Source organism: Dreissena polymorpha, chromosome 2 (assembly GCF_020536995.1).
Source record: "Dreissena polymorpha isolate Duluth1 chromosome 2, UMN_Dpol_1.0, whole genome shotgun sequence".
Classification (NCBI taxonomy): domain Eukaryota; kingdom Metazoa; phylum Mollusca; class Bivalvia; order Myida; family Dreissenidae; genus Dreissena; species Dreissena polymorpha.
Window position 1 is genome coordinate 1,205,206 of NC_068356.1, and position 17,888 is coordinate 1,223,093.

Consider the following 17,888-nt stretch of genomic DNA (forward strand, 5'->3'; position numbering starts at 1 on the left):
GTAAAATAGATGTTTGTAGATACAAAATGCTCGTTTTTATTAATGTTTTGCATATTTAATTCCATTTTAATTTCCCGCTACGATATCTATTCATACGACACATGAACGCTTACATGGTACCATTTTAGTGTTCGTGTGTCGTATGAATAGATGTATTCGCGGGAAATTAAAATGGAATTAATTGTGTCACAAATAAATAAAAACGAGCATTTTATATCGACAAAATTCTATATAATCATACCACATCTAGCGTTCAAATTGTGGCTATTTCTATAAGGAACAATGATTGTTTAGATGTATACTTTATTTTAGGAAATACTTTACGAAATGTTCGTTGATTTTGAGCGTTAAAGAGACTTTAAGGATCGTTTTGCAATAATTTCATCGTTTTTGATATACTTTTACCGAAATATATTCTATATTTTCAAAGGATAATTTTAACAGATTACAGAGTTCTTTAATAGGAATTCGATATTATGTCGTAAGAATGTTTGATTTGCACGCAAACAAACTTTGGGAATTGTGATTTCGTTGTCTTTAACTCATTAAAATATCGCGCAATCAAATGTGTGCCAATATGTAATTCTTAAGCAAGTACAAACAGTCGTAGATAACTGGTAAATTTGTAAATTAGTAAATTGACACAAATGAACAAATCAACAATAAAAATAGCACGTTCAACATCAAACAGTTTGTCCTGAAATGTTACACACCACAAACTGCACACTTATTTAGAAGAATTTGTTGTTTGATTACCTTGGGGCATTTACTTATTATCAGGAGAAGCAAATGTTATGGTCTAGTGTCTTTTCGAATTCATCTGACAGGTTTTATGACCGTAATCAGCTGTTAACATGTGTGCTGTGTCAACGGATTTAGTTCAAATAGGTTGATTTCTCATAAAATCATTAATTATAGGCAAATATAGTGTTGCCCCAAGCATCTGGGGCACAACTAAATATCTATTTTGTTTTTGAAGACGGAGTCCGAAAACTTAGAGTCTTTGAAGTACATGAACAATTCATATATACTATAACAAAATATGATCTTTTGTTAAGGTTTATTTTAGTTTGACGTTTAATTATATTTTAATTATATTTTTAATTTTGTTGCGGTCTTTATGGTTTGAAGACGTTTTGACAGTTAGTTACATACCGCCTGTGGTGTCAAAATCGCCCAATTGTTATGGTCATGATGATGTCAATAGCTTATATGACCCGGATATTATCTATTCAATTTCTCGGAAAACAATTTGATTTATATTTATTCCAACGCATAACATTGACACTGATTGTCGTGTTTTTAATATATTTTTTGTTATTTTAAAGATTTATTGGAAATAAAAAACAATCCTCATTGTTAAATGTCAAATGAAAGGAGTAGTATATTTAATTGCGTGATCGACTTATACATGCTGATGTATAGTTGTGCAGAGACATTTCAGTCATCAATGGGAGTTCATTTTTTTTAATTATCTCCTGTATTGAAATGTGTCATGAACCGGAATATTTTGCATTTTAAGTAAGCGGAGATGGCACGCATCCTTGGTTGACATTGACATTGACATTACACATATGCGGTAATCAATTATACAGTTCCGATTACTAAGTTATCCAAATAGTCATTTATTTTAAATTGACATACATAATGTAAGCAGGATAATTTGAAAATGACAATTATACATAGATAGCTATATTATACCTGTCTATCCATTACTGTATTACTCATTATGGTCGCACTATTTTGTAAGTTATCAACGAGGTCATTTATCTATGCCAAGCTAAATGGATCAATTATTTGAAATATCAGTTATCTTTGGCTTTGTTTAGTGTGATTTGTGTGAGTGTAGGAATAAGACAATCACAAAAAATGGTTCAAACAATTAATCATTTTTAAAAGTGATGCGTCACAGTTTTATACATGTATAATTAAATGTTTTAAGGTTCATTGACACTGAAAAGATCAGGAAGTGTTTTGACCTCTGTACTCCCGCTAACCAGTAAAAAACATTTATCAATCAATTACAAGATCATCGAGAAATCCCATTGCACCATAAACAATACCACCATACACCATATCACTCTAAATTAAATCAAACTAGACTAGAAAAAGCACGACTTATCCAACATTGATTGAACATTAATGCAACATTAATCCTACCATTTACCAAACCATTAATCGTTCAGCTTGGTTAATGAATAAAAGATGAACACCGAAGATGCCTAAATTCATGAAGATGAATAAAAATGGGCGGTTGAACACGACAAAGATGATGACGATGATGGTGATGATGCAAAGTCGACAAAATGTGCAAACATTAAGAGATTTTTTTATTATTATATACCCTTGTGACATTGACCTTGATCTTTTTATTTGAAAATCGTTAGTAATTATCCTTTGCCACGACCAACCAGCCTTCTTATTTATGTACGCCCATGTTCTTTCGATCGTTTGGAAACGATTTCATTTTAACCCACGTGACCTTAATTTTCTTTTGTTCTCATTCATGCTTCAAAAACATTAACCCTCTTTGGAACTTCCCACTTTTGTATGCAGATGTATTCAATACGGCGCATTGGAACAATACTTGGTTTTACAATGAATACGAGTTAATGTGTGGTATTGGCGTTAGGTAACTTGCTCATTTTGAAGTTCTTTGCAGTAAATGCAAATTGGTGAAGGTTACCATTATAGGTAACTTTATTTCATTTAGCGTTCCTCTTAAATGTTCGTGAATTAGTTTCAGATGATAAATTAGCATGCTCACGTTAAATTCTTGTTTACACTCTTAAAGGCTAATACCCCTATTACATAAAAAAATATTGCAGTAATCGTTTCTAAATGGCATCATGCACACCAAAATACGAAAGGAAAACTACTTGAAATCGACTAAATAATAACGATTGAGGTTATTAATAATCTGTAAGTATATATACATACGATAACTATGGTGCAACCTGTGATGAAAAACGAGTATGTTTGTTTATACCAAGCATAAGGTATAGATTCCACATATACCAAAGGTATTCAAACATAAAAATGAATTAATGCAATTTATTCAAACAAACTCGAAACTCGTTTTTTTGTGTTTAAAATACGCATCCTTTACTGTCATTGAATATGACGTCATTTTAACGTACACTTAATAATTTTCTTCAGACTCGATTATGCATTCACACAATTGGTTAAGACATGCGCCGTATGAACGATTCTCTGTCAAGTTGCCACAGAGCTTGCCTTTATAGATACAATTAACAATTAAGTGTATGTTATAAGCAATACATATCATTAAAAATAATGTTGTTATTGGATCCACAATTAATAACTTCATAGCGTATATCCCACTGAATTTAACATCAGTTGGTTCACGAGAGACATTAAGTTTCACCACACTTTTGACAGGTGATTTATAAAACCAGCCAATTAAGGTAAAACTTAACGGCTAATTGCTGGAGTGCATTAATTATGCGTGGAACATTGACAATTACGACAGATGCGTAACATCCGCTACATACCTGTACTAGCATCTATAAATGTCTGGAGAATATCTGGTCAAGAATCTTACAACAATTTAAAATTACTTCTGACTTGCAAGGTCGGAAGAAATAACAAGTATGTTCCAATAACAAAAACGTGTTAAATACACCCGATGTTATAAACAAAACAAGCGCTTTCAAATAAGCATACATTTTGGTATTGAGCATGTATGTAACTAAGAAAATGTTTTATACGAATGGCCGCAATAGCGGAAACTAAGAGATGCTCAATTACCAAGCAAGTTAAATAGTAACAATCCAATACGAATGTGTGTGGCTTTTTTCACTTCTATAGTATATCATTACTTTATTTATAGCAATTTGGTGAATACTGATCATAAAACCATATGCGCTATCTGTCATTGTTCACAAATAGGGACATTCACATGTGACGCGTTCTTGAAAAAACAGAGCTTAATGCATTTGTTCTAAGTGTCGTTCCAGATTAGCCTATGCAGTACGCACATGCAAATAAGGGACGACACTTGACGCTTATTTGGAACTTTTCGTTAAAAGGAGTTCTCTTCGTTAAAACAGCTTACATTCGAAGTATTTAGCAATCTATCGATCAAAAAACACACACGATGTTTTCCTTTTTGTCGAACCATTACGCAAACGTTGAGCCGATTGACGCGTATGGTGAAATCTCAAACCGTTAATGAAATATAACCTGAATATTTATGAATATACAAACATACACTTGAAAGACACGTAGGCATTACATACCATCTGTATTTAGAATGGGGCGGTATCAACACACTATTTATGTGGTTCCCATTTATGAGTAACTTTTGGAAAACCAATAATTGCGAGACTGATACTACCAAAGTTTAGTTTTAGTGGGGTTCTATTCGTTCATTGTATTAATACCATTTTTGATATCAGAGTTATTCATATACATTTGTACACACTATTTTTCACAAACCAATCATAGGAATTAAGTATTCACATACAGAATATTCTTTAAACTGTAATGTTCTATTAGTATAATACAACTCAATATGACATGTACTTTTAACCCCCTTATTACACAGTTTACGTATAGTACACTTTTTATGATTTAAGCATGGCTTCTAGCCAATATATATACATATTATGAACACATTTTAATGGTTCTAAGAATTTTGATTTATTTCTTCACAAATTTATCAAAAATGCCTCTGTGAACTCATGCTTGCAAATGCTGGACCACATTGTTCCTAAATACATACTTGTGTGTACATCCATTTCAAAATCTATACCGTTATCAAGTGCCATAGACTGAATAATGTGAGGACCCAAAGTTTGTCCCAGCATTCGCATCTAATTGAAACTCCTATATTCAATATCGGTTGGATCATATTTTTAATTAAAGACCACCAACTAATCTCACATGCGCAGGTAGCGGGAATGAAAGGTGATTTTTCACGTTTGGGTAAATTGACAAAATTGAAAAAAGTTGTTTCAGATTCGCACATTTTCGTTTTAGCTATGATATTTGTGTGGAAACAGTTATACTGAACATTTACCATGCTCAAAAATAGCCATTATATGCATATTTTGACGATTTAAAAACCCGAAAATTATAAAGCGTTGCAACGCAAAACGAATTAATAATTTGTAGAGTTCTGTTGTTGTCGTTATATTTTGTGGAACTACGAAGGTTGGTTATATGAAGTATAAAATACACCTGTCATTGTATCCGGAAGGATGGTCGATAGTCTAAGTGGGAGTCTTTTTACTCCAGGACTCCAGGGGTCAGTGGTTCGAGCCCTGCTGAGGGTTACTTTTTTCAATTGTATTCTTGATTTTTTACTGGAGCTTTTTATATCCAATGTTAACATTTATCAATATAAAGCATGACAAAATTCAAAACATGCCAAAATCTGTGAAAAGGCCCCTTAAAACACCGGTCGCATTGGTGCGAAGCGCGGGCACCAACGTGTGCGCTCATTGGATAGCAGTTATGCTTCAATGTACAGTGTGGGGCTGTTTATTTATTCGTTATATACGACACATGAGCAGTCTCGGCGAATAGTGCAAACACATTCTTAACATAAACCAAATATATAATCTCATAAATTGTTCACGATTACCACAGTGTCATTGTTTATTACACTTACAACTTCCTTGAGCTTGGCGCACATTCCTGAAGGGGTGAGGGGTGATTGATTGTCTACAGGCATATCGTACTGAAACAAAATATCAACAATCGTGCATTTATTAATTAAATTTATAATGCATGATGAAAACTTAAAATATATCCTGATCTACATGCTGTTAAAAAAGTAAAATCAGTGAAATAATAAAGTGAACAATAGCAAAAATGCAGTTCGTTACTTTACTGTATTTATAACAAATGTGGAAAAAAAATACTCAATCAAGATATACGGAAATTCTAACCAGAAGAAAAAATAACAAAAGAAAGCATTATGAATAAAATATATTTGAGGCCATAGCCAAACTTTGCAGAAAATACCCTTGAATTTTCTTTACAATCATTCATTTGTATAAAAGCGGTATTTTTTATTTTTTGTAAATGTCTCCTTTGTCTCCTTACCATGAGTAATGTGTGGTTGTTGAAAATTATATTTAGAATTATGATATGGCAATATTTGTAATACATTTAAAGTAGTATAAACAGCCCGTCAGATGTTTTTTGAATCATCGGTAACCCAGGGCGGATACATTGTATAAAAATACACGTTATTATAACTGCGGCTCGCGCGTTGGAAATTAACAATGGTGAAGTGAAGAGCACGTTCCAAACTAAAAATACAATAGACGATGTAATGTTTAATTAATGACTTATAAGCCTTTTAGTGCTTGTTTGCTGTTGTTGTTGTTTTTTAGTACGGAACATGTCCTTGCCTGTTTGTGTGTTGGTGCTTTTTTTGTTTTGTTTTTTTTGTAAATATGTTCACTTAAAACATCTCTGAGTGTTTATATCATAAGGTTGCCGTTGTATATGTGTATAAGAAATATTAACCCTTATGACGTAGCAGTATTGAGTCAGCCGCGTTGGTAATAGCTCATCGTGACATGCCATCAAGATAAATTATAGTTTTTCTACAACTAATCATTATAAGTTTCTATGTCTTATAAAACATGTTACTGTTTTCTATGATTATGCATTGTATTGTTGGGAAATTATTTTTAAATGATAGAGACACTAAAACACTATTTAAATTGCTATAAGGAATACCGCATCAGTTATGTTCTGCCGATACCAAACTTTTTTATCTGACGAGCGATTGGCGTTAAATAGGCCTTTTCGCCGATTTGCATGTATTTAAGTTTGTCATTTAATGCTTTATATTGATAAATGTAAACACTGGATCTAAAAAGCTTAGTTAAAAACAAGAATAATATTAAAGACAGAAAAAAGTGACCCTCAACAGGGCTCGAACCACTGACCCCTAGAGTAAAATTCTTATCGCGTAGACCAATCGGCAATCCGAGCAAATGCAATTAGTGATATTTTTTATACTTTATATAAGATATCATCGTAGTATCACAAAATATAACGACAACATAACTCTCCAAATGTTCAGTATTACTGTTTCCTCAAAAACATCAGATTCTGAAACTTTTTTTTTATTTTTGCCAATTTACCAAAACGTGAAAAGGCCCCTTTAAAGCTGTGTATCCCATGATTATGACGGAACGTTTTGCAACTATTGATGACGATAGCGTTATTAAGACATAAATTTCTTCACGTTTGAAAATAGTTTTAGCATAAATAGATGCTCGATTAACTGTTAAATTGAGACACAAAGCAGAACCGTATGCGCGAACGCATCTTAATCTATGTCAGAAACAGATGCATTCATACACGTATCATGATACATCGCAACTACAGCTATTAATGGCAGTTAAATAACATTTGCTCGATCATTCACTAGTTATTGACCCGGTCATTAAGCCACGATATGAACTTAAATATAAATCATAATCAATTTTTAACTTAACACTTTACATGTAAAATATAATTTGGCCATAAATCATATAGGTATTTAAACATGTATTTATAAACATTACAGAATGTGTTAAAAACTTTCACACAAAAAATAAGCATATTATTTCTTCAAATATCTAAGTTATATACACAAATAAATAATGTCATTTAATGTCGGTCTTAAGCAAATGCATTCGAAACCTTTGCTTTAAGGGGCTAATTGAACGGCAATGTCAATTTAGGATGTCAGCACTTTTAAATTATTTCATTTTAAGTGCATCATTGATTGTCCGGAAGAGGTTGTCTGCGGGTACTTGTACTCATCTATAGAGCCAATACTTTATCTCATCCTTGAAAATCACCGTCCAACATCGCACATGACTCAGTGGCTATCAATTAGTCATGTCATCATGATGTTGGTAGCTATTAAAACAAAGAGTCATAGCGGAAGATGATCAACATGAGTACAAAGTCAGTCTAGAACACATTAACACAATAGTCAAGTGGCTGTTCAGAACTATACAGCGACAGGAAGCTACCATCACCCGTCAAGACCTGAAAAGGGGATAATAAATTGACTGCGAACAGGGCACAATAAACGTCCGCATGCTCAAGAGTTCCCTTGTGCCGCCTCCAATGTGTCCCTTGTGGAGCATCAGACCGAAAGACTCAAGGATTCTAGGGATCATCAATCAGTAAGGAGCATTGTATGACCGGAACCTGATAGCCTGCAGGAGAACCTGCACGGACAGGTGATGGCTCTACAGACGACCACCCCTTACAGCCTTGCGTCAAGTATTCAAGAATAGCGGCGATCAAGAAGAAGACCGTCTTGGCTTGTTTAAACAATATAATAACAGTTTAAGCAAGTCGTATATGAGGTAATATGTCAACATATCCGCCCAATCGTGGAATTGCAACCACACAGTGGTTGCATATGCATGCATTATTTATCACGCTTCGTTGTTTTAAAGGAATAGGACGCGAGCTATGGATTAAAACTCAAAAATATTGTGTGAACGTCTGTCCCACATTTATTCTTGTAGACCGTTTGGCTCGAAATATTGCGTGGTTATCGACCGACTGTGAGTAAACGGCTGGACGGATTTCTTTGAAGTGAACTTTTTTTGAAAGGTTGTCCAATTGCCCATAAGAGGACCAAGGGATGCTTTGGATTTTTATTATTTTTGACATTTTTGCGGCCCGCGAAGAAAGGCCTATGAAAATTCTAGTTAATGACCTTGTTATGATTTAAATATCAGAGGGTGGGGATTTTTTTTTTTCGTTTCTTTTTTTTTTTCATTTTTTCTCTCATTAAACATGGTTTTATATATTTATTTGAATATACTATCCAGGGTACGTTACTTCCACCTCTGTCCCAACACTGTGCCGGGTCCCTATGATAACAACGATCGTATAAACTTCGTATAAACTTGAGCTGTATACAATCGCTATTTTTAGATCAGATTTGGGTTTTTCCAAACATTGGTGATTCTGTATTTGTCATCTACGGAAAACCAAAATTGTCAAACAAATGCGATATTTGATAATTGTTAATTGAAAAGGGGAGGAAATAATAGGATAAATAGAATATTATGTGAGATTTGGATAAGGATCAAGTTTATCATGCTCGGCTCGAACCATGTTAGCGCTGGGCATGCCTCGCGTTACCTCGGTTCTAAGACTCGCATGATAAATCATAAACGGAATCGTTATCCAAAACTCACATAATATTCTCTATATTACATGATGATATATTTGTCATTATATTAGGAATGATGCATTTTTTAGTTTTTGCTCCTGTATTTTAAAACTTTCTCCTTGATAATTTACAATCCCCATAGAACGATTTGGGATCTCGTTCTGTTCTTATTAAAGTAACATCGTTAGTCACTATCGAAAAACCACTTACCGCGGTATATTTAGCGGTTTTCCAATACCGTCTATTTATAGCATATGCAATAACAAATTGTTTACCGACTGAAATCCAGCTACACCTTAGTCGAACACGTACGAACACGTACTTCGGGGGTCATTGGGTACGTCTAGTGCATTTGATCTTATGAAAATGTATGGGTAAGATCGTTTCAATTACTTGTGTACGTCGATTGAATAAACAATAATTTTTAGGTAAAAACATAAAAACCACAGTTTCCCACAGGAATGATCATGCAGAGTCGGGCCCGAAAGTGGTGGGCTTGGTGGTATCCAAGTTCTTCTTGAATGCTCCGAGCTTTGTTTGAGTACATACGGAGCGTCAAAATCTGGGAGTTAGAATTATTGCAACTAGGTGGTATCCCCGTCCCTTAATGAAGGAAAATTTAGAACTACAATTAAGACTTTCGGTCTTAGAACTGTTTCATACAATTCACATTGCAACTGAAACAGGTCTTCAAACATACATCTTTCAGTATATCTACACATTGCAAACGCCCGTGTAATTGCTGTGAAATTTCTTGGCAATTTCTTTGGGTTTGTGAATCTACTGCGACATTGTTTCGTTGAGAAATTGTGAACCTTAATATTAATCATGCGGTGAGCTAAAACTATATTATCATCTTGTTGTTTTAACATAAATAGAAAACCAAATACAAAAGAACGTTTGTGTTGCTTTTCATCGATAATTTAATAAATACATGAACAAGTAACGAACGATTTCAATTACTCTAAACTTTCAGTTTCGTGCTTGTTGTTGTGGTTGTGTATTGATGTTAGCGTCCAGAGTCCCGGGTTCGAGCATAGGGATAGTCAAACTTTTATACAACCTGTTTCCATGCCATCATAATAATGTCAAACTAAGTTAAATTATATTTTTGTAAGTTATCGCATTTAGTTACATTTTTAATACAAAACAACTTACCGTTAACAACTCTTTTTGAATGACAAAGATTACATATTTTAAATAAACATCGAATAGAACGGAAGACGTCAGATTTCAACATTTAAGGATTATCTGTATTAAAACATGATCTACTTTACAACTAGTACGCTAAATCTCGTGTTGTGCTAGTTCATACATACATAAAAACTTATCCAAATGAAACGTGAAACTTAAAGGTGGACGTCAACAATGAAAATATACACATAGATTTTCGTTCTTTTATTTGCATATAAAGGCAAACTATGACATGTATAAAATGTATCATAGGCACGCTTATAAATTAAGATCCAAAAACAATGCCGTTTAGAATGACATAATAAATATAGCTATAAATATACCATTATAACAGTGAATTTATAATAAATAGTATGCTCACAATATCATTTTATTTGGATTCCTTTCGGAATGCTTTTATAACATGACTTGTATCAAATTCCCATAATGCATAACCAAATTGTAAATATAAAGCAACAATCACATTCGTGGGTACAACAAACTATACAGTTTAAAGATTGAGCAAATAATACTTCGACTAATGTAAACATGCCAAACATGACGAAGATTTGACAGAGTCAAACCAGCTGCATCTGAACAACCAATATATGAATAAATATAAGCAGATAAGTATGTTCTTCATCCGAAAAACACATATTTGACGGTGCAATTAAATCCTGATCTTTCGATGCAAGGGTTATATGAGCCAATAGCGGTTGGTGCAACGGCCAAGTGTGGCCTGATCGGGCAGTGTACGAAAGCAACCTGATTGGCTGCAGCGAAGATTCATGTGATTCCTGATAAGTCGGTTCCAAGCCAGCTGTACACTAAACCCTTATCTTTCGATGCAAGGGTTATATGAGCCCATAGCGGTTTGTGCAACGGCCAAGTGTGGCCTGATCGGGCGGTATACGAAAGCAACCTGGTTGGCTGCTGGGAAGATTCAGGTGAAACCTGATTGGTCGGTTTCAAGCCAGCTGTGCTCTGATCGTTCCTTTTACATCTGACCTACAGAGTGGACACTTTTCCAGTGCAGCAATGCACTGACCACAGACGGCAAAGTGCGAGCACGGGACGATAATGATGGAACACTGCTCCTCCCAGCAAACCTTGCATAAAATGTTGTTTGACATCCGCGTGTTCTCCTCCAAAATATCACTTAAATCACTGGGACTCGTGACGTCATTATCGGTGTGAGAAGATTTATCATGTTTCATCGACTTTGTTGCACACTGTCCATTTGATGAATCGTATTCTTCTTCCACTAAATTTATAGCACCCCATAACTCTTGTTCGTTTGACTGCGTAAGTACACTCTCAATGAATGAGTCGCCCTTGCATTGCCGCACATGCGCACAGAACGGGAATAGTTCCGCGTGCTCCTCCCAAATATCTTTCCGCGTACCACGAGATTGTAATTTTACTAAACAGTGAAAACATCTAAGATAGTCGCTTGATTCGTCATAGTAAAATCCAGCCCGGGCTATCTCCGTGTTAGATATGGTTTTCTTAGTCCGCCCTTTCCAGCTTTCTAATGAGCTAATCCTTTTATGTAACATGTTCTGATGTCGATTTCGTGGCCTTGTATCCAATATTACTCCGATATTGTTGCGCAGCACCTGACAAATTTCTTCCACGGTGAACTCTTTGCCTTCCATCTTTATTTTTTTGCAAGTCAGCGTTCTCTGAAGCGGTACACGTGACGCCCCTGTCGTCGAGTCATCGCTGCGACATACAACATTCGCGAGGAATTTCTCCATATTAGCCGAGCTTTCAGTCGTGGGTTTGCTCACTGGTGCTCGTTTTGTTGCCAAAGTTACTCCGCCGTTAATACACAGATGATCCATCTTTTTTGCTAAAATATAAAAAGCAATTGGATTGAAAACATCCATACAATGGCGACATACCAAATTAGCAAAGCAGATCTACGTATTCTTACAAAAATACAAATCATATGTTTACGGTAAGACAACCAATGCAATCGAATGGAAATCTCGTCGTTATTTCTCGTCTTTAAAATTTTTAATTGCAATATTTAGTATAATTTTATATCCTGCATTGTAGCTTGTTTGAGCAATAAGTCATACCTGGGTACAGAGATATGTATACAGAGCATCAATATTATAGATCTTCACACTTCACACTATTAAAAGTAGCGTGAATAAATGCGTTAGACGTTCTTTATATATTCGCCATTCCGGAATTTCCCTATTCGGAAACCCAATACTTGATTATGTGTATTTCCATTTTTAACTCTATCTGATGCTTTTTTCTGGGATCCCGGAAATTTCGTAAAGTTCATTTAGTAAACCAGAGACGTCTCTGAGTAAACAGAATGTTTCCACGTCGATAATTTGATTAATCATTATGCAAGCATTGTAAACCTCTGTATATTTAACCCATGAGTGATTTTCCATTGTAAAGCGCAAAGTCAAGAGTTGTAAACCGGATATCAACGTGTTCGGAAAAAAACGCAACTATCCCTAGTTGAATTTACACGTACATAAGATTGACCCATTTTATTACACGAGTAATACTTTATGTAACAAGACATAAGATTAGTAACAACAATAAGAAGGCTTAGGTCACACACTGGTTTCCATGTTACCGACTTATATTCGATATACTTTATAATTAAAAACATCTTTAAAAAATAAGATTTCAACTGAACAATCTTTTAATGAATTAATAAAAAAGACCAAACTTGTTTATGTTATCCAATCCTAAATCTAGGCCCATGTGTAAACCCGTAATGGTTTCAAGAAGGGCCGTGCCCTTATCGCAGCATCAAATATCACACCAATTTGGTCACTAAGACGGATACTAAAAATTGTACAACAAATAAAAACAATCTACCAAATTTAATGTTATTTCAGTTATAGCATATCTGTGATACTGGTAACATTGGCATGTATGCGTATGCCATTATATTACTACTAACAACACAGAACAATACATATTTTCACTGCAATTACATATGTGATATAAAAAAAAACACTGGTAAACAAGACCACGTTACTTATACGCTATGTTTGAATTGTTTCAGAAAATCCAGAAGTTTGACGGGATGTGCGGCCTGTGTGGAGACGCCTTTGATGGTGCCCGGACCCACGAGACAGGCGGCGAGTACGCAACAGGTATCCTGCTTAATATATATATATATATATATATATATATATATATATATATATATATATATATATATATATATATATATATATTTATATACAGGGGGAAGAATCACAATTAAGATTTAATTTTGCGCGTCTGTCTATGCCTCCCCGATGGTCATGTAACCAGAATGTTAAATTGTGGAATCGCGAGGAATAGCAACACGCTTAGAATCCAGTATATGTCCGCCAGGTAAACGAGTGTATATTATGTGTTTTCGAATGAACATTTATGAGGTCTCTTTGACCATTTCTAAAACACGTATCATTAACCCATTTATGCCTAGCGTCTAGAAAAATAGCCTCGGCAAACAGCGTAAACCCAAATGAGATGCGGCGTCTCATCAGGGTCTGCGCTGTTTGCTTAAAGGAATTTCTGTAAGAAATATTCTAACAATAAGTATACTAGACATCCCTAATTTTGAAAAAAAATTGATCCCATTTAGAAGGATGAGAGAGTCCACTAGGCATAAATGGGTTAATTATGGTCAGTGTTGGTGCTGAATGAGGAACAAGTCAACCGTGAGCAGTGAGAAGTAAATAACTGGGGCGGGGTTTTGGGATCCCATGTTATATATTACCAGTGTCATGTTATTATGCGTATTTGCGAACACCTATTGAGTCCATCATAACATTTAACAATATCACATGGAATGGTCTACCTAACGTAAAAGAACGAAAATAGTGATACCTGACAATGTTGATATGCAGAGCATTGTTGTGGCTATCACAATCTATTGTAAGTTGTAACCATTTCGTATAGTGTTGGAACAAGATTCTACTTGAAACGATGGCATGTAAACACAAGTACTGCTCAATTGGTCGTTGGCTCCGGTGATAGTGGAAAGTACACAAGGTACTCTCAAAGGGGCCGTCCAACAGATTTTTGCATGTTTTGACGCTTGTCATTAAATGCTTTATATTGATGAATTTAAACATTTGAACTAAAATTCTCCAGTAAAAAACAAGAATACAATTAAAAAAAGGAAAAAAAGTAACCCTCAACAGGGCTCGAACCACTGACCCCTGGAGTCCTGGAGTAAAAAGTATCCCGCCTAGACCACTCGATCACCCAGACGCATGCTTAGAGCGGACGTATTTTTTACCTTTATAAGCAATCCTCGTAGTATCCCAAAATAAAACGACAACAAAAGAACTTTCCAAATTATTCATTTCGCGTCGCACGACGCTTTATAATTTTCAGGTTTTCAAATCATCAAAAGATGCATATAATAGATCTTTAAGAGCATGGTAAATGGTCAGTATTACTATTTCCTAAAAAATATCATAACTAAAACGAAAATTTGCGAATCTGAAACAACTTTTTAAAATTTTGTCAAACGTGAAATTTGTTGGACGGCCCCTTTAAGTATACCACAATCTTCACCGGGTACGAAAATTAAGCTTTAAGGCACCGGGCATACTCCGGGGTATTTTTGTTTGTTTTCTGTTCCGCTGATGCTTTGTAGCAAACTTAAATTTGGGGCCGTTTAACGTTTTGGTAAATTGACAAAATTAAAAAAGGTTGTTTCAGAATCGCAAATTTTCGTTTTAGTTATGATATTTTTGAGGAAATAGTAATACTGACCATTTACCATGCTCTTAAATATCCATTATATGCATCTTTTGACGATTTTACAACCCTGAAAATTATAAAGCGTCGTGCGACGCGAAACGATTGAATAATTTGGAAAGTTCTGTTGTTGTAGTTATATTTTGGGAAACTACCAGGATTGCTTATATAGGTAAAAAATACATCGACAAAAGTATGAGCATAGATGGTCGAGTGGTCAAGGCCGTAGACTTTTTACTCCAGGACTCCAGGGGTCAGTGGTTCGAGCCCTGTTGAGGGTTACTTTTTTTCCTTTTTTTAAATTGCATTCTTGTTTTTTACTGGAGATTTGTAGGTCAAATGTTTAAATTAATCAATATAAAGCATTTAATGACATGCTTCAATACATGCCAAAATCTGTCAAACGGCCCCTTTAAGAGTACCGGTCTTTAAGTAGTACCTGAGCCGACAATGGCCAACCGTGGATGCCTTAATTGATGGGTGTCGGCTTAGGTACTTATAGTATTTAAAAGTAGTACTTTTCGATTCAATAGCGTGCGCTGTACTCCATGGAGACGTGTAAAAACGTTCTGTTTATGCATAAATGCATTTACAATTTCAGGGGAGATCACAAAGGTGGTACGGCGTGGCGAGCGCACAATGCCTGTCAGTATACTGTTGAACGGGAAGCAGGGTGGCTACTTCGAGTTCGCGCTGTGTAACAACGTGCCGGAAACCAGGGAGTGCTTCGATACAAACCTCGTCAAAAGTACGTACCGCGGTGCCCTTCTGCAGCCCACTCTGACTGTCCATAAAACCTCTTCGGTTATCGATTGCTAAATGTTTGCTGTTTTGGTCAATTACATGATGGGAATCATTCAATACCTGCATTAACTTTATAATCTAATTTTCTTAACATTTAGGAATTTTTAATTAATGGTCGTTTGTTAAAAATCGTACATACACAATACAGATTAAAGCGAACATATACGATCATATTCTTTTCAACACAGATACAATTGTTGAATAATACACAGCTCGAACAAGCGTTAATAGTGAGTAGTACAAGAACATCAACGAAATTAGAGCCTTACAAAAATGCACTCTCAAAAAGTTTCTGCGGGTTTTTCGAACATTCATTCATGTACGAAATACACGTTTCAACTTTGGAAAGTCACCACTAATCTGTAGAGATTTTATAATAACACATAAAGAGAACCAAAATGTAAGGTTCGTCAACAAATACAACATATCGGTATCGGAGTCAACTACATGTAGTCGTTATGAATTCAATTAAAGAGAAAAGCATTTATTTATTTTACAGTTTCAAGTTTTATTATTATTTTTAACATGTCTTATTCGTGTTCATGGTTTGGTTTGTGACTGCGAAAATAAAATGTTGACATAAATCGTATATACTGCTTTAAATAACACATTTATACTTTCATTTAGAGTTTATTTTGTATAAAATTTATCTTATCAATGAGATGTCAATTACGTCGTTGAATTTTGCTCGCGGAATCCTTACAGCTATTTTAGTAGAGCAGTTGAATGATTGTTCAATTAAAATATGATGTAACACATACGAAATCATATCTATATTCGAGTTAAATTGTGAATACCGCTAGCAATATGTTTCAGCAGTAAACATGATTCATCAGGTTTACATCAGGTTTTAACTGAAACAGGTAAATATTGGATAAACAATATAATGATCAATTTGATGGATTGCAGGGCAATAATGATAAAATCTTACAAACGAAAAGTGTGATTGTTTTGTTAATGTGAACATTACAAAAGTTTCCGATGACCTGTTTTTCAAAAAGTAATAAATACAGTTTAGAACATTTTATAAAAATAAATCTTAAGATAAGTTAATGGTCAAATATGACACTTATTAGGTGACATGGGCGGGTGAGAGGTGTATCGGGTCGTTTCGCCCTAAAACCTGTTTGCCCTAGGTCGCTTCGCCCTTGGTCGTTTCGCCCTTGCACGTGGGTTGTTTCGCCCTTATCTTTTGTAATATAATATTACGGTTGTTTAACATATATGAGAAACTAAGACACACATTTGATTATTGCGCAATTATCTGTTTGATTGTAATTGCAATTTATTAACCTATTTATGCCTAGTGGACTCTCCCACCCTTCTAAATTGGATCAATTTATTTCCCAAATTAGGGAAATCTAGTACATTTATTTCTATATTTACAATATTTATTACAGAAATTCCTATAAGCAAACAGCGCAGACCCTGATGAGACGCCGCATGATGCGGCGTCTCATCTGTATCTGCGCTGTTTGCCAAGGCCTTTTTTCAAGACGCTAGGCATAAATGGGTTAACGGAAATATTGTGTTACATTATGTTACAAACTAAGTATCACGATTAATTAGTTGTATCACGAGGTATTATTAGTTGATTTGTAATTTAAATAATTTCGGGACCAATAACATTTATCCAACAAGGAGGTGGTGAGAGGAGGGAACCTTGTGAGGTCAGGACATCGGTCACTTAATGAGAAACCGGAGACTAAATCAAGACTGGGTCACTCGATCAGGACAGGTTCATAAGACGGGGTTAGAAGATCATGGCGTGGTAACTGGATCTTATGACCATGATTTTATCAAAGGACAGGTCACTGAATCATGATGATTAACTCGATTACTGAGTTCGTCCTGTCACTATATCATGACGGTTGGCACGATATCAGGACGTGGTCACAAGATAAGGACGTGGGTTTCCGGATGAGGACTTGGGTTTCTAGATAAGGACCCAGTTCTCTAGATTAGGTCGCAGGTCTCTAGATCAGCAGGCAGG

At 35.0% G+C, this 17,888-nt stretch overlaps 1 protein-coding gene across 1 annotated transcript in view; it reads left to right on the forward strand.

Moving 5' to 3' along the window:
• Positions 1 to 17,888, forward strand: part of LOC127865510 (uncharacterized) — a 54,596-nt gene that overhangs the window by 22,330 nt on the left and 14,378 nt on the right. Inside the window, exons 2-3 of the mRNA XM_052405360.1 lie at positions 13,395 to 13,485; positions 15,693 to 15,839. Of these exons, the coding sequence (XP_052261320.1) occupies positions 13,395 to 13,485; positions 15,693 to 15,839 (238 nt within the window). The remainder of the gene's footprint in view (positions 1 to 13,394; positions 13,486 to 15,692; positions 15,840 to 17,888) is intronic.